Source organism: Gracilinanus agilis, chromosome 2, assembly GCF_016433145.1.
Source record: "Gracilinanus agilis isolate LMUSP501 chromosome 2, AgileGrace, whole genome shotgun sequence".
Taxonomy (NCBI): Eukaryota; Metazoa; Chordata; class Mammalia; order Didelphimorphia; family Didelphidae; genus Gracilinanus; species Gracilinanus agilis.
Window position 1 is genome coordinate 680,159,596 of NC_058131.1, and position 18,653 is coordinate 680,178,248.

General features: G+C 41.4%; 1 protein-coding gene across 1 annotated transcript in view; it reads right to left on the bottom strand.

Annotated features, from left to right (window-relative positions):
* Window positions 1–8,185: 8,185 nt before the first annotated feature.
* ARIH1 (ariadne RBR E3 ubiquitin protein ligase 1) overlaps window positions 8,186–18,653 on the bottom strand; it is an 83,302-nt gene continuing 72,834 nt past the window's right edge. The window contains exons 10-14 of the mRNA XM_044659129.1: window positions 17,543–17,673; window positions 17,270–17,327; window positions 14,824–15,084; window positions 12,222–12,334; window positions 8,186–11,318 (exon numbers count right to left, since the gene is read on the bottom strand). Of these exons, the coding sequence (XP_044515064.1) occupies window positions 11,234–11,318; window positions 12,222–12,334; window positions 14,824–15,084; window positions 17,270–17,327; window positions 17,543–17,673 (648 nt within the window). The 3' untranslated portion in view covers window positions 8,186–11,233. The remainder of the gene's footprint in view (window positions 11,319–12,221; window positions 12,335–14,823; window positions 15,085–17,269; window positions 17,328–17,542; window positions 17,674–18,653) is intronic.

Below are 18,653 nucleotides of genomic sequence, written 5' to 3' on the forward strand. Positions count from 1 at the left end.
GATGTCTGTTTGCAACATAAGGATGCATTGAGAACTGTCCAAGAGAGAAGAACCTTTTCTAGAGTAGGGCTGGAAGTTCTTATTTCAGCTCAAAGATTTTCATTCTCTTCCTAGGGGCTTAAGCAAGGGCCATTTCATAACTTCCATTTCCAAGTGTAGAATTTTATGAACTTGGGCCATGTTTTACAAATCTGCCCCATGGGCATGAGCTGGTGCTAACTTGGGAAATATAATTTGGCAGATCTTCTAGGGGACACATTTCTAAAACCAACCCACATACTGGGCAAGACATAGTCAGATGCCTGTGTTTAGTTTATACCTGTGAGTGTGTTGTAGTTTAAGTGAAAAGTTTCTGGGTTGTGGGCTTGGAGGTTGAATCAATCAATTAATAAGAGAAAGGAAGAAAAGGAAGGAGAGTTGAGGGGAGGAAACAAGGTCTTGCACAGAGCTTTAGAGTACATTCAGATTAGGGAACAAAATAGGAGTTATGAGTAAGCAAAGAAGACAGAGAAATAGTAGACACTTGTCTATAGGAGGAAACAGTGTGGGGAAAATCCAGAGAAAAGAGGAATCTGGGAAGAGAAGGTGATCAACAATGTTCAGTGTTGCAGAGAGGTCAAAGAGGATGACCGAGAAAAGACAATCAGATTTGGCAATTTAGAGGCTGTTTTTGGAGAATGTAGCTTCAGTTGAGGTGTGGTTGGCAGCCAGATGGCAAAGGAGTGGTAGAAGTAGTCAATGAAAAGAGGTTATTTTTTCTAGGAGTTTAACTGTGAAAAAAGAGAAATGCAGAATGATAGCTTGAGGAGGTTGCAGGATCTAGTGAAATTTAAATATTTTTAGTATATTATACACACACACTTTTTAGTTTATTATTTTGGCTTATTTGAAAGTAGTAATGAGGTAGTAAACAGGGAAGATTGAAGGTTGGGAGGGGAGAGTTTAAGTTGGTAAGAAGAAGGCGCCCTCATAATTGGAGATTGGAGAAAGGAAGAGAGAATGGGGGATAATATCAAGAGTTTTGAGTTTAAGAGAAAAGGGAGTTCACAGCAAATGGATAAGACACCATTTGAGGCAGTCTTCATTTCGGGAGATGGGACAAAAAAAAAAATCCTGACCTCAGAAACCTGTGAAAATGTTACCTAAAAAAAAATTTCCATCGACTTAGTGGTTCTTTGTGACATTTTTAATTAAATAAGGCATTTTCTTCTCCCTTCCCCCATGGAAAGTCAGTTCAGTCTTTGCAATTAAACATCCTTCTCTCTAAACCGTCAAAACAGATCAGTTGAGAAGAGGCTATCTTGTTTTGGTTTTCCTTATTCAAAACAGCAATTTTCAGACATTTTCCTTTGAGGAGTTCAAGTTTGTTTCCTGTGTTCCACACCAGGCCTCTTTTTACTTCTGACACTCATTTTTCTTCTCATTCATTTCATGCCAAAGTTAGACGATCACCTCTTGTCCAAGTTCTAGTGGGTAGGGATTCTGTTTCAGGGCTGGTCTGGGATCTTCCAATTCAGATTTTGTGATTCTGAGAACCTCCCCACTGCCCACCACAGCAGTAGTCCCTCACTTCCAGTTCTCCTCAGCAGCATCTCTCAGTACTGAGCATTCAGGCGACTCTTAGGGAAATAATGCATTAAGGTTATAGGATTGGGGCATGCCTAAACCCACTGTAATTTGCAGTTAAAACGACCACATTAATACCCTAAGAAAATGAAAGGAGAGGAAGGTCTAAGCACGTTGACCATACCATCTATAAAGGATTTGGGGAAAAACTTGGGCAAAAGTTACATGGAATGAGAAAAGGCAGACATCACTTTGGGCCTTTATTTTGGTTGGTCTTTGATTTTAGTGTGACTTGATAACAAGGGGCTTCTCATTAGAGTGAAGGAAAAAAATATACATATTGAAAAATGAATGTAATCAAATATTACTATGCTGGAAGAGAGAGGTGTCACATACATGGCTGACAACACTCCCAAGAGCAGTCTAAAACAGATTAATTTAACAAAACATATAAAAAACATGGTGTGACAGATATTATATTTCAAAACTAAGTCATTATGTTGCCCCCTCCCCCAGGGATTCTTATGTGTGGATCAGTAGCCCCTGTACCTATTTCAGTTGGATGTCATTGTAAAGAATGATGAACACGATGAAAATAGGATTACTGAAAGATGTGAATTGATTCAAGGTGAGGTAAGCACAACCAGGAAAACAATATATATGACAAGAGGACAACAATGATAAAAACTGCTGCAAAATTAGGTTTGACCCCCTCAGAAAAATGAGATGATGCCTTCTCTTGCTTCTCTGAAGAGAGCAAGGTCTTTGGGTAGGGAGATTGAGTTCAAATTTGGCCTCACTAGCTGTGTGACATTGGGCAAGCCACTTAATCTCTAAAATAAGGTTGATAACAACACCAGCTTCCCAAGTTCTTTTAAGGATCAAATGAGATATTTATAAAGCACTTAGCACAGTGCTCAGTCTTAGTAGAGGCATAATAGATGCTTATTGTTTTCCTTATGTGTGGGCTCCAATTCCAATCTATGCAACTCTTGTACGTAGTTTACCCGAAATCTTTCATGGATATTCTAGCCAATGTGCTTTGTGACCTTTCTTTTCTTTCATTATTTCAGAGCTACTCATGGATTCTTGGGTCTCTCCATCTTTCATTTCCCCAAGACTAGATCCAAGTCATGCCTATAATTTCAGTAACATTCAGGTTGTGACACTAGTATGCCACTGAACATCTTTTACATGCTTGGTTCAGAACTGGGTCTAGAAATCGGCAGGCAAAAAAGGCTGATGAAAGCTGGACTTCATTTAGGAAACTCCAATGTCTTCAGTGATTTCTAATTGCTCACTCATGCTCATCTCTTTATATGGCAAAATTCTGAAAATGCCAAAGAACTATAAATCATGGTGCCTCAGGTCTTCTGAATTAAATTCACGAATAACAAATAGAAACCTACCCTAGTGACACCTTGAGCATGTGAAACATTGGGAGTTATTTATGAAGATGTTGTGAATGGTTTTTCATGAAGTACTTAAAAAATTTCCTACCTCACGGTTGACTTCCCAACTTGTAAAAGAGGATCAGTTTCTGATACTTGCTGACTGGACTAGTTTTGTCTTTAGATTGTCAGCTCTTAAAAGATTCAATGTGATATCCATCTCATACTGTCACTTTGATAATAAATCAAAACAATTTTCTGGAACCAAAATTCAAATTCTTAATTGGACAGTCTGCTTATCCATTTCTATCCTGATGGCAATCTACTCCATCCCATTCTGTACAAGAATTCTTAAGAAACTAGAATATGACAGGAGAAAGTTATTCAAGGGAATAGGATAAAGATGAAACATTTCTTTAATGTGTGTAGAGAAAACTAAAGTCCGTGTTTTTAAGCCAGTCCTTTGGTAAGCATTAGGGCCACCTCCTTTGCATATTCAAAATCTCTCAAAAAATACATCCCTGGAGACCTGATGGGGAAGAAAATCAGTTTTCAACCTGGTACCAGCAGCTTCCAGAGTAAAGCAGTACCTAAAAGTTCCTCTTATTTAAAAGCTTCTGATCACCATCAAGATGTCTTCCTCAGTCCCAAGGACAGATTTGGATATTATCAAGGGCTCCTTTAGTAGAGATTTATTGACCTCTGTGATTGTTGTTATGGCAAATGGTATATGTTGCTCTGGGGAGATTCAAAACTGCTCACTAGGTACTTGGCTTTGGAATTCTTTTCAATGAATGTCTTTCATTGTTTTGCATTTCCTGAAGTGTAATGGCTCTTCTTTCCCTCATATACTAAGCTGTCAAAATCTTCTTTGACGCTAGACAGTACACAAATATCTTAATGCAGTTGGATTATTCCAAGTCACTTAGAGGTCTGGAGATACTTCTGTGAAGCAGTCCTTGGGATTTTCATTGGCTGTCTTTTTGACACATTTTCCTCATTCTTGAGCATTAGTTTCCAACTTATGATCCATGCAAATGTTGCAGAAATTCACGAAATGACTAAGCAGAATAAATAAGCACTCTCCTAATAAACAAAATAGCTCACATTTAATAAAATACAATTTTATTTTAAAAGGTTACTGAATTTGCAAGAGACAACATAGCATAGTGGATAGAGAGTAGGGCTCAGAGCTGGACTTGAGCCCCACTGCTGAGACATTGTGACTTCTGTGATGCTGGGCAAATCATTTAACTTTTCAGGGCTCTACGGAAACTGAAGATTTATGTTTCAAAGGTGCTGAACCATACTGTTGGTAAATGGAGTTTCCTCTTCTAAGAGTTCCCTATAGCAATGAAATCACAAGTCTACGCCTTATTGTCTCACTGAGGTCATAATAGCTCAAACGTTGATAGCAGTGCGACCACCAGCCACATAGGGGCCCTCACAAGATTTTTAACATTAAGGAATCTTTGCACTCAAAAAGATTTGAGAGCTACTGTCTTAAGAGTCACGAATGAACACGGAAACCACCTAAAATAAAAGCTGTAACATCTGTCCAGAAGCCCCAGCAGAAAAGGAGAAGCTAAATGTCAGACAGCTAACAGAAGAACAAAGTTGGTCCTTGAGTTCACGGTTTCTCCTTTTCCTCTGGAATGTTGGTTATCTGATGTTCACTGCAATCCTAATCAAATGACTAGCCTGGTGTTGTGAAGATTATCTTTTGCGAAGGGAAGGGTCCTCTGGAGAAAGGAGAAGTCCTGATACAATCATGAAAAGCAATAGAATCAAGTCAAACTCCAAAAAAGAAAGGGAGAACTATTAAGCCCATTGGCAAATGTCCTTACCACACCAGACTGGGAAATGTTATTGCCATTTCTATAGCTCCTGGGGGTTACAACTCAATTGGTCTTACCAAATCAGAAAGCCATTTGGGGGGTGGTTAGCAATGATGGAAGACATGCTGCCACGGTAAAGACTAAATCTCGAAGTTCAGAGAGGCCCATCACCTTCAGTTTGGCCAACAGGTGATAACTGTAATATTAGCCTCCTTTACATCCCAAACCATTTACTGAAGTGTGGTGGGGCCGGAAACTGTACTGGCAGAGGAAGTGTCCACCCCGACAAAACGAGATCTTTTTAACTCTACTACTGAAAACAATGACTAATGCTTACAAAAGAGTGTACTTGTTTTTTGTTTTTTAAACCTTTCCCTTCTGTCTTATAATCAATACTACATATGGGTTCCAAGGCAGAAAAGTGGGAAAGGCTAGGTCTCACAGGAAGTGTCTGAGGCCAGATTTGAACCAGGGATCTCCTGTCTCTAAATGCACTGAGTGACCCAGCTTCCCCTCCTTATACTTTTAAAAAGAGGTGAGGAACTTGTTTATTCTCTTTTAGGCTACCTCCATAATCAATTTAAACAGGCATCTCATGGTTATTCCTCATTGCCCACTTTAAAAATTTATTTGGTCAAATCTGGCCTCAGCTGGGCCAGTCACTTAACCCCAATGCCCAGCCTTTACTGCTTTTCTGTTTTAGAACCAATACTTAATATTGATTCTAAGACAGAAGGTAGAGCTTTTAAAGAATTTATCAAGGAAAAGCCCGTCTGAACTGAGCCTGTGTATTTCTAGCAAGTGCCCCAAGGAGTATGCCACGGTTATCCCATTTGAAGAAATCATTGAGATGCTATAATGGAAATGGGAGATCTATAGGAAGGACGCTTTTTGCATGTCAATTCTTTGTTCCTTTACTCTCAACTCTAGCCTGTGGAAGCACTAAATTAAAATCCTAACAAGGTGACATGCCTATGAGCTGTCTTAGAGTTTACTCATAGCATAAGTACCCACTCTGTGATAGGAAAGTAGATCTTTATGGGGATCGTGACTTTATAGGGTTCAAACCCCATATATCTTCTCGTGGGAAGCCCAGGGTTTTCCATTTTATCACACTGGTACAACGGCCCAGTTTTCTTCTAAAAAAATGGGCTATACCACAATTTAATACTAGTGTCTGAAGAATTTAAAGTTGCAGGTCATTGAAAAAATCAATGGACAGAATAGCCAAGAAGACAACTTGTTAGTGTGGAAGCTAGTAGGAAGGGCGTAAAAGTTATCAGGGAACATTTACATCCAGGAGGTAGGCTGATGCTTTGGTACCACCCAAATAGCATCACAAAGTCTAGAAGCAAACCCAAGTGTGGAGTGCATCTGCTGTGGACGGTTTAATAGAGAACAGACACAGGATGGGCTGTGATAGGCACTGCTGCAAGAGAGCTTCCCAATCCTGCATGTTTGGAAGAAACGCCCCTTTCTCCTCTTCCTTGGAATTCTAAGCTTCTCTTCAAGGTTTGCCTCAGAAGTCACCCAATATGGGGAAAACTTTCTCCAATGACTTGAGTTAATGTTATCTTCCTTCTCAAATGATCTCACAATACTTTTCTGTGTACTCGTCACACCTCAGGCCAAGTTCCCTGCATATAGTAAGAACTAAATTGCTGGGATGTGTTAGTAATAAAAGAACGCCACAGGGGCAGGTAGATGGCTCCAAGGATAGGGAGCAAGGCCAGGAGATGGGAGACCTGGGTTCTAATGTATTTTCAGAAACTTCCCAAGTGCCTCTGGGCAAATAACTTTACTCCCAATGCCTAGCACTTACTGTTCTGCTTTGGAACCAAAACAACAGTATTGATTCTAAGATGGAAGGTTTAAAAAAAAAAAAATAGAAAAAGGAATGCAGTAGAACCAATTCTATACCCAGTGTTGTTGCTTAGTGAAATGAAGATCTAAAACCAAAAATCGTTTTAAACCAACAAAAGTTGAAAACAGGTCAAGTCTCATCTGTTCTGCTCATTCACACTAGAGAATCACAAGACTCAGAATGTTTGGTTATTTCCAAACACTGTGTATTTCTGAGGCTTTTTTTCCCCCCACAAAGAAAAAGTGTTCTACTTTTTCACTAAAAGAACCAGTTGATAGTCAAGGCAGGAATGGAGTGACCCCAGGGAAGCCAGTTGTTTTTGAGTTTGGCTTTGCCCATAACACTTGTCCCTTAGCTTCTTCTCTAAGGACTAGTAGGGCCTGTGGAAGTTAAAGGATATTCTAGGATCTGGCTCACGGCTCATTTTACAATGGAGCAACTGAGGTAGAGAATTTCAATAATTTGGCCAAAACAACAGAAGGAAGTGGGAGACTGTCACAGTGTGTTTCTAAAAGATCATCCAGTGAAAACCTTGATGTGGAAAGCAGCAAAATGCTGCTTATGGAAGGGTGTTACAAATTCTCTCATACTAGTCATTTATTTCAAGTCGAACATCTCTTAAAAGTCTGTCTCTTGTAAATTAAAACTCTTTAGCCGTAATGGCACTGGACTTGCACACTCTGCATATCACATTGTGTTATAGCAACCTCTGCCACACCAGCAAGGCTTATTACTCTTCTCTTCAAAGCTGAAGAGAAAGCCAGTGAAAAAAGCTACCCAGTTAGAGGAGGGAAGACTCCCAGAGATTTTGACCACTTCAGGGAAGACCGAGGCACAGCAGTCCTATTGGTTCCAGCGTACTGGCAGGTCTCACGCCCCCAGAGACCCTTTTAGAAAGCACAAAGCTGCTGCCCGGAGGACACCGCTCCTCTTGGGGACTAGTCTATCAAAACAGAAGGGCAACGAGGATGCAGGTGTCAGGATTTTATGGATGGCTTAGACCAGTGTCATCAACCCCCAAGAGAAAGGTGTGCGAATCTGTACCAAAGTCCCTGCAGGCCACACAGTGACTTCATTTTCAAATGTAATTGTCATCCACACCTTACTGCATTTTGAGGAAGGGGATGGAGAATGTGTGTCATTAAACAAGCTATGTGGAGTGTTGAGGATAAGTTGGAAATTACTCATGGTGCACTTTAAAGGATATAGACAAGAGGCAACTTTTTGGAATTCTCACTCATGTTAAGACATTTTAACAGCTTATATTCAGTGCTGGGGCTGAATTCCCAAGATGTGGCAAAAGGTAGAGTTCTACAAATTTCTCTGATGACCTCAATACTGGAATTCTTTGTAAAGGATGGAGGGAGGCAGGCCTATTCCAATTCAGTTCAATTTGGAGAATAGACCTACTCTTGACTTGTTAACAAAGTCAGAACAGGGAGGGACTAAGGCACATTAATATAAGAAAGGCCCCGTTAGGCCACCAATATTTTACTATTAAAACAAAACATAAATAACTAATGGAATAACAAAATAAAAGTTTATTTTATTAGAATTAGGAATGTTCTTTCCCTCTGGGCAACCTGAACAGTCCAGTTACAATGAAAATCTAAGAACATTAATTTCCACAGCACAAGGTGCTCTATGCACAAAATTACAGGGTTAGGAGCATTTAATCAATCCACCAATCTGATTGTCTTACCACCCCCCCCACCCCCAAGTGCTCTATAATGGGTTTTTTTTTTTTAGTTAAAAGGACCTCAGTTACATCAAGTGGGATTGAAGTCCCTTATCTTCTTTGTATTAATTTCAGTTTCTAACAGTGGTTGAACTACATTTAACACTACAGATTCAACCGTTCTGAAAATCAAAAGCCAGTCTTGGATCTGCGTATACACATATATACAACATGTATGTATGTATATACATACACACAACCTGGGTTGTAAAAATTTACACAGAATTGGGGGTCTGCCACTGAACATTTTTGCTTTATATCCTGAGCTCCTGGTTGGGATTTCATTGAAATCCCTTCTACTGCTCAGTGCGCTGCTCAACTGAAACATGCATTAAAAAAAAAAAGAAAATTGACCCTGGTGCTGCACGTGAACTGAGCCCACTACTAACAAAGGCTTGTAGGTTGATGAAACAGGGAAGCAGCTAGAGGCACTAAAGCCAACAAGAAAGTCTTTAAATCTAGGTAATTGCATCAAATATGGTGACAGCTGTTAATCAGGAGCCAGAATAAGTGGAACTATCTGACTCGGACTAACTGCTGAATTCATTCACCCACACGCAACATCCTCAGGCCTCCAACATGAAATCAGAATGTCTGTGTCAAAAGCAATTCTCTCTCATTGTTGGGGGCTATTACAAAGCACATACTGTTTTTGGTTACTTGTTGCAAAGAAATGGATATGAAGGGGAAAAATTTTAAAGCTCCAACCTAAGAACTGCAGAATTAACTGGAAAGTTAAAAAAAAAAAAAAAAAACCTAAAACCCCAAAACTCTAGCAGTTTAAAAATGATCCACATACATCTATATAGCAACACTGGCTGCACCCAGAAAGATCTCAGGAAAAGAACCTTTTTTTCGAGATTTAAATAAAAAGTTCCTCAACCCCAAACCTAAGTATATATGAGGGGTTGCTGAAACTCTAAGCCAAGGAAAGAACTCTGGGAAAACTCCGATCCGAAACCCGGGTGGCGAGAGAGGGATGGCTGGAAGGGTGTAGGAATGCGCTCTTGTAAGATGGCTTTATTTCAGGAAGCAGCATAATACAATACTATAGTGGGAGGACCTCACACAAATCATGAATGCAATCTGATTTCAGCTGGGTGATAAAGAGCACTTACAAGACCATGAAAACAGACTTTCCTAGGAGGAGCTGTAGGGTAGACAGACAGTGTAAAAACCCACTTAAGCTAACAGGGAAGAGATCTTTGTCCCTAAGCATACTGTGGCAATGGTCAGGGCAAAGTTGCCTCATGGAGGTTACAGGGAATGAACCGCTCCCCGGGGGTGCGACATTACAGGGAGACAACGAGAGGTCCTCACAGCTCAGATGGATCTTGCCCACCAAGACCTCTGCTTTTCTCATTCCAATCGGTAACGAGTTTAGGGAAGCCAGCCTAGTCCCTGGAACGGCCTAAAGGTGTGCACACATTTCACAGAATCGCCACACCAGCCAGCCCCGTCAGCACAGCTCGAGGACAGAATCCCCCAAAGGGGATGCCATGGACCGCCTGGATCCACCCTGTACCTGCTGGCAAAGCAAACAGTGATTCCTGCCGACTGACACTAGCTGGGGCTCTGCTCTCCGGGGCTGCTAACCTTAGAAGTGAATCCACAGCAACACGTGTGGACAGTCAGTCTCACCACCTTTCTTTTCAAATCCAGTTCCTCATGAACTGAATGGTGGCATTTTTTTTTTTTTGGCTTGGGGTTTAAAAAAGTCTTCAAGGCAAAGAACATTTAAATTTGATACTACGGGGGAGGGGCTGGAATAGGAGGGTCTCTCGAGAAGGGTGAAGAGAGCCACAGCTAACATTTTAAAAGGCTCCTAAGCAGCATTAAAAACTGAAGTAGAGGAGATGCTAAAGGACTTCCTGCGGGTCTGACCCTCAGCCAATCGAGGAAGCTTTCAGCTGTAGGCACAGAGTGCCCGAGGTGGGACAGGTAGGAAGGGCCCCCCTGCGCCGCCCAGCGTCCTCACTGCTCTGTGCCAGGAGCCGGGATTCCAGGTGTGGCATCCACTGCCAGCAATGGCACACCGGGGATGGGCCAGGCTGTGGATAGGAAAAGCCGCAGCAGCAGCAGAGGGGAACCAAACAGTTTAAATATAGCCAGGAAGGAGAGGAGAGACCAACCCACCAGCCCCCAACCCTGGAAAAGGAAGCAAACTGAAAGAAAATGCACAGCAAATAGACATAATCTTGAAGAATTTTAAAGAATAAATATTTTGTAATTAAACATTATGCAAACACGTGCCACGCTTGCTTTGTCCATGCATATGCGCTATATACAATTTTGAAAAATACTGTGTTGTCCTCTGGGTTTAAAAGTCATGTACAAAGTTCCTTCCCTGCTGCTTGCTCCCCCCCTCCCCCCACAGAGCTGGGTCAGCATCGGACATTCGGGCACTGGGGAGGGGGGAAGGGGAGAAGGGAGGGGGAGGAGAGAAGAGATCCCTCACCAAAGTACAACAAAGTGGCTGGTCTGGACATGAAGAGCGGTGTCAAGAAACTTTTAGGGTGAACTGTATTACACACGGGGAAAGAAAAGAAAGAGGAGCCAGCTGGGAGGATGAAGCTGCATTACAAGTCAAAGTCGGAGGGCTTCTAGTGCATCTGTCACGCTTGTTGGCGGCCTAGAATACTGTTGTACAATGGTTTATCTACCTTTTTTTATTACAATATAATTTACTTAAACTTTCCGTTAACAAAACAGAATTCCGGTACTACAGACCAGCGGTGTCAGAACAGGCTTAGTGCCTCCTGTTTGTGTTTTTGTTTTAATTGCATGAGCACTCTAGATGGCAAGTTTTCCGAGTCCACCGGATGCAGGGCCCTTCTCAGTCCTCGATATACTCCCACAGGTCCTTCTCATAGCCTTCATGCACATGCTGTAATAAAACCCTCCGTCGGCTCTCACAGTATCTGTGGGGGAAGGCAGGGGAGAAGAGGGAGACCAATGACAAGGCTGCATTCTTAATACATTCTGGAGAAAAGAAGCATCACAGCCAGATCCTTTACTGACAGGCTTCCCCATCTATTTTTTTTAGCACAGGAAGCTTGTGAGAATCTTCTCTACCCAAACTGCCACCTGTCGGGCATCTTCAGTAGGTTCATCCGTTGTCCATGTCTCTCTATTTCCTCTAAAACCTTTCCCTTTATTCTCTCATCTCATTAACCAGAGGTCCCGGTGTTTCTGCTAATAACTCAAATTTCTGGGTTCTGGCTTTCTTTCAATGCCACCTTGATATGAAATACATTTTTCCTCACATCAAAAGACCTGGAAAGCCACCTTGGGCCCCTTGCACCCTGGTACCCATGGACGCCACAGACACGTCACACCACCTGTTACCTCTTGAGTGGCTCCTCCTGTCTCTTCTTCCAGCATGGCTCCAGAATGGGCCAGTCTTCTCTCCATCCACACAACTCTCATCTTTCCCAAGTCTACAGGAAGACTCCCCAAGTTGTCTCTCCCTTGACCAGTAGCTCTAGCCTCACATTTCTACCTGCCTGCTGACATGTCTGGCTTGATTAAAACCTCAACCTGTCCCAAGAAGCCCCTATCTCCCCCTATCACATGCCTAGTCATCCCATTTGACACTATTATGTGTGCCGCTAAGCCCTTCCCTTCCTACCCACCACAAGTCAGAGCCAGAACGATGTGGCCATTCCAAGAAGGAGTAAAGCACTCAATTCCCTGCCTCTACCCAAGAGGCAACGCTGCCATCTTGGATCTTCCAAAGACCCCAAGTTGCTCTGCATCAAGGATCCCATAGCTCACCACACGCTGCTAGAACAAGTGTGGAAGATGACTGAGCAACATCTCACCTGTACTTGTCTTGAACTTTCTGCTTTATGTCCTGCAGTGAGTCTTGGGATATATCTCTTTCTAGGTACCCTGACAGCACCTCGGTGGCGTTCTCCAGATCTGCCTGGTTATTCTGCAAGAACAATAAGAGGTCTCAGTTTGTTCTACCCCAAAGCACCAGGCTTGTCCCTGGCCCCCTTTCCAGAGGCTCTGCTCCTTTGCTTTCTTCAGGGCCCTCTCCTCAGCCTCCAGATCCCCAGTGGTCTTTTGCATCTGTTCTTCTCCCTTACTTCCTGTGACCCAATTGCTCCTCATGCTCCAGGATAGAGGTTTTTAACCTGGGCCTGTAACACTCCAGAGGGCAAAACACATTACCAAGATGTGGCTGTAGGGGCCCTTCAGTGGGTCTGACACCACTGCTCTGGGAAATCAAGTGTGCCTTCTGACCTTAAGTCCCAGGGTTTCAAGTCTGCATTTTTTTTCCTCATTAGAGAGGAAATTTTAATGTAATTTTAGACACAACTGAGGTTACATCGGAATTCACTAGTTATATATACTGATTAAAAATTCAGTGTACATTTTGAGTAGGGGCCTTCTGAACCTCTGTTTTCCTTTGTTATTGGGGGTGGGGATTAGGGGAGGGAGGAAAAGAGGAGAGAAAACACCTTTAAGTCAAGTTAGAGAGAGAGAAAAAAATATCCACCATGTCAATGAAGGAAATAAAGATATTTTAGGTGTTTTGCTTCTGTCACTAGACTATAATTTCCTCCAAGGAAAGAATTTTATTGTGTTCTATTTTTTTTTTTAACCCTTGTACTTCGGTGTATTGTCTCATAGGTGGAAGATTGGTAAGGGTGGGCAATGGGGGTCAAGTGACTTGCCCAGGGTCACACAGCTGGGAAGTGGCTGAGGCCGGGTTTGAACCTAGGACCTCCTGTCTCTAGGCCTGACTCTCACTCCCCTGAGCTACCCAGCTGCCCCTATTTTTTTTTTTGAGGCTGAGACTCAGTGTCAAGCCTATAAGATGTTTGTTAAATCTTTTTCATCCCATTTATTTAAAATTACAACTCTTAGGCCTCTATTACAACTAAGACTGAGTTGGTCTTTTACTTCTCCCAACACTCCTTTCATACTTTCCATGTAATCTCAAAATAGATTCACTTCTGAGTACATTTCTCCAAATCTTAGAACTACAGATCCAAAAGACAGAAAGTGTTATGTTCTTTTATTTGGCAATAACTACACTATCAAAGTTAAATAAAACAAGATACAAAACCAGGCACAATATATGTACAATCATAAATCTATAAATAGCCAAAAAAAAAAAAAAAGCCACAAATAACAAAAATTTAAAATTTCTGGTGACTTTAAATGTCTCTCTGATCAAAAAGGGAAGAGCAAGCAAGGGGTAGTCAAAATATCATTGGCCCCACCCTTAACACTCTTCCATAAGTTAAGGGTTTAAAAAAACAAACAAACAAACAAACAACAACAAAAAAAACACATCATTGGCTCTGAAATCAAAGGGCCTGAGTTTAAATTCTGCTTTTCATACTTATTGCTTGTGAGCCATTTGAGCAGGACCCTTAACCTCTACAGATCTGATTTCCAATTCTATCACATGGACTGAGTTGGACTAAATGGTCTCTAAGGTCCTTTCCTGAGTTAGATCTAGTACTTTAGGATAATTCAATTGAACAATATTTAACTAGTTACAGTTAACTTTGTGCAAAAGCATTATAAATTTGGAGTCAGAAAACCTGGGTTCTAATTCTGATTCTGACACACTGTAGCATGTAAGTTAGGAAGTCATTGGACCTCTCACTGCCCCAGGCACCTAAACAGCTATGCTTCTATGGAGTTGCTCCTACCAATTGTGATCATAGACCCATAAATATCCACCCACCTCAAATGTGCTAATGGACTTGGGACATGAGTGAGGAAAACAAAGATGAGGAATGACAGCCATTAGCATTACCCACAAGGGATTTACCATTTAACAGATCACACCACCTCATTTCTGAAGAACTCTTGGTATGAGCCAAAACCATGGGAAAACAGCCGAGTCAGAGTTAAAATTAATGACTAATATAGAGTAGCAGGTGTAGCGACCACTTGAATTTAGTTGAGAGCACATTAAAAATGATGTGGAGGCACCGAGATGGGAGTTTGCACAGGTTCTGTTCAAGTGTTGCCCCCAGAGGACAATCTGATTAAAGGTCTCTAGGAACAAAATTCATCCGAATGTCTATCTATCTTCTTTATATATGGAACCAAGAACTCTGATGCCTCTTATGTGCCAGAGAAGCTCAGTGTCAATGCCCAGCCCTCACTGGTAACCATGGCAGCCTGCTCACAACCGAGAGGGCCCAACATGAACTTACCCATCATTGCTATTTGGTCCCAGGGAGACCTTTTGACAGAGAAAAAGTTACCTGCCTCTAGACTCAAGAGTTTGGAATTTTTCAAACACATTTAAAGGATAATGTCTATTGTAACTCCTCCATATTCCATCTGAGGCAGGGTCTCTAGTAGGCTGGAAATGAGCCCCCCAAACAGTGACTCAGACCCACCCCAATGCCCGCCCACAGACCCCCAGAGTGTGGCTGGAGCACAGCCTACCTCAAAGATGATGGACTGGTTGTTCTTTTTGAGGTAGAAGGCGAAGACGTACGTGTACATCAGAGTGGCACGGCACTGGCACAGCACGTCCACTGCTTTCTTCAGAAACTGCACCTCAATCCAGGACATGTTGTGCTGCTGCATCTCCTCCATCTTCTGCTTCACCTGAGCATACAGCTTGTGCTCGAAGCGAAGACTCTGCATGTGGTTCATGTAGCGATTGCAGTAGAACAGGTACCTCTGGAGGGCCGCCCGGGACCGCTGTGAATGACAGAGTGTGTGGCTGAGCACAGCGGCCTGACCTTTCTGGCCCTTGGAAGGTGCCCAGACTGTGCTCCCCTGGATGAAGATAGCCCATGAGATCTCGCTAGGAAACCCAGTGCAAGTGGGTGTCAGTAATCTACCAAGTATGGGCTCTACGGCAGGAGAGCAGGAAGGGAGACGGCCTTTGGGGTTAAGGGACCTGCCTGAGGTCACAGTGCTAGTCTGGGCCTGGCTCTCCACACTCCGAGCCACCTCGCTGGCCCCATTATCTTCAATGCTACAAAGTTCAGAGGGAAACATGAGCAGGACAGATGTGAAATGAACACTTTAGACCAGAACAGTGATTATAGTTTCACCGAACAATCCTTTTCCTACTTTGTCTATGGAAAGTCTTTCTTTATGGGGGGAGTAGGACTCATCAAATGAAGGGTAAATTCTGAAAAAGTTTACTGAGCAAACCCAAACCTCTCAAGGGTCCTCCCCTGTAACAAGGCAGTGTAGGTGCCACACTGGTCACTGCATTAAGGAGCACTTCTCTGCTGACAGATGCATTAACTATGCATTAACTGTATAAACCATTCCCCCGTTCTCCCTCCATCCAGGGCACCCACAGATACTTTAAGCAAGCTGATAGGAGCTGGGCCTCTTCTCCCCTTTGTGGATTCCTAATGCCTAATGCAGTGTCTGAGAAGGAGGAAGCAGGCCTTTAATAATGACAATTGCTGAGTCACCACAGGCCTCTGCTTCATGAAGCATGCCCCAAAGCCAACCAACCATCTTGAGTGAGCTGGATTCGAGCCTGCCTTCCATGCCTATACCTTAAATGGCATTACTCACCCCGAAATTAGGGAATGGGGAAAAGTAGTCTTCTTGGCCCGTCCCTTTAACATATGGAAAGAACTGAAAACTATAGAGATGGGAGTGAGAAGGCTATCTATTCTTCTAAATTCTGAGGGTCACTATAGAGCAAACTGTGCCCCATTCAAGATCAAGTTTGGCTACAGCATGCCCAGAAGAAAAAGTACTTGTACTTGAGGGTAAGAAACCAGGCATCTCGAGTCCCTCCTGAGAGCCTAGGGCAGCAGATGAATTCACTGATCTCAACTGGCTTCTGTTTCCCTGACTGTGCAAGAGGGATGAGCCTGTGAGTATCAGCCTTGATAGCACAAAGATAAATGTGTGGACCTTGACATGGTTTCTAAGGCATGAATACTCATCTATATGAAAATTCTTAAAAAAAAAAAAAAAAAACCAAACAAAAAACATGAAAACAACTAGCAAATTATGTTAGTTATGAATATTTAGAAATAATGAAATATTTGACCCAAGGATCATATATTTTTTCAGTATTCATTTTAAACAATTCACATTGAACAACTAAGTGGAGTAAATGTCTATTCAAGTTCCATTTTTCAGCTGTGGAATAAACATAGGATTAAGTAATTTTAGTAGATTAAGTATTGACATCTTCCCCTCCCCTCTGAAAGGATAAATGTAACCTCAAATCGAGAAAAATCACTAAAAAGTGAAAATACAAAAATAGATATGAACAAAAGGTAGCTGCTGTAGTTAGGATAACTTTTAGTCAATTTGAGGGTTCTTTGAAACATTCTCCTTGGTAGGCCCTGGAACCCTTAGCTACATAGAAGACTAATTTCAAGTTTTACAAATGGGCAGGTCCAAGAGCATTTCTAAGCTGAAAAATACTAATAATTCTTAAATTCTTAAAAGTCTGGTTAGAAAAAAACTTCACATTTAACTAGAGAACTACTTTATAACCCTTTCACATTTCTCACTTAATTTGAATCTAAACACCGTCAAACAATGTATCAATATGGAAATTTGTAAGAGAAGAATCCAGTGGCAAGCTTCATGCTCTGATCTACACAATGTCAACATACTAGGCACCCAGACTGGCAGTGTAAAAGAGAATCTGATGTTGATAAGTCCCAGGTGATACTCAGAGTGGGATGGTCATAAAAGCAGTGATTCTCACCAGATTCCTCCTTCAAATACTAAGAAGCCTTACATTTTATTATTGTTTTTTTTTTAACAGTTATCAATTACTAAGATAATTTTCCAACAATTTATAATTTTTCTATTCTGGGGCAAGAGGTTCCTTAATGCAGATGTAATGAATTTTCCCTTTCAGTTACTCTTAACTTTAGGGATACACACTTACCTCCTGGGCATCTCTTGCTGCCTTTGCATCATCCTCATTGTAGCGGTTGCAATTATACCTAAAAACAAAATAAAGGTTTAATAAATCACCCACCAACTAAAGATAAATAGTAATGAAATATTTTAGTTCTAGAAGTAATGGATTATCTACTCTCTAATTCCTATTTTAAAAATTGAGAAAACTGAGATGAAATCACTCAAGCAGCTCAGTGGCAGTAGTGTTCTCTCTTTTTAAGAAGTATTAATTCCTATTCATTTTGTTCATATAACTTACCAGGCAGATCCATGTGGTTCCCAGGGACCAAGACACACCCAGCAAAACTCTGCTTTACAGTTCTGGTTACGACAAACCATGTGATTGCAACCTCCATCCTTTTCAATAGTTACATGGCATTTAGGACATTCCTGTGAAGAGAAACCATCATGTTTATTTCTACAATGCAGTATTTTCACTCACTAAGACAAAAAAGTTGTAACTAAATTTGATGTTTGAAAAGCATTTATAAAATGACTGATTATTATCAAATAAAGCAAGGCTTTTTGTTTCTCCCAAGTTTCATGTGGAAGACAAAATAGAGCATATGAAAGCATAACATAAACTAGCAATGTTACACTAAAAGAAGGGTAGTACTTGGGCAAATTATCTTAGACACCCATAACTTACAAATCCTTGTTCCATAAAGACCCCATGAAAGTCTGCCATTATCATGTGAAAGAATCAAGTGCTGGCAAACTTGTTTTTGATTTGGGGTGCAGGCTCAGGGCTTTCATTCTTGTGGAGAAAACATCCTTTACCAGAGACAGGCTTGGAGCATCCTTTTCAACTTATGTACTCAAAGAGGAGTTAGTTGTCTGTTACATGTTCACTAATCATTCCCATAGAAAGTTTTCCTTACCCAATTTTCCTTTCCAATCAAGTTGTCCAATTTAGATGGTAGCCCTGTATAACTTGTTGGGGGAACTCTACCAAGAAAAGATACAAGCTTTTCATGCCTCCCATTTAAAACGCTTGCTTTATTTAAAATCAACTGTGGGGCTATTCTCTTGCTTGCCAAACTTATGTCCTCCTAAGGTAAAGAGTAAAGTACAAACTTCCACAAAAATATGTGCATTCTAAACTTAAGATATTTTTAGATGCACAAATTAAATTATGGAATATTAAAACCATTTACTAAATCAACAAGCACAAACATCTAAATGCTGAGGAGTTAAGAGTTCCACACTTGGCTCAAATTCTGAAATGATGGTGAACACAAAATAAACAATTAAGTCCCATCAACAAAGTTTTGCTTTCTTCAATTCACCTTTGCCTGACATCTTTCTTAGTAGCTGGTCTCCATTTTGACCTTTAATCTTGTCCAATGGCTACAAAGAAACACTAACTA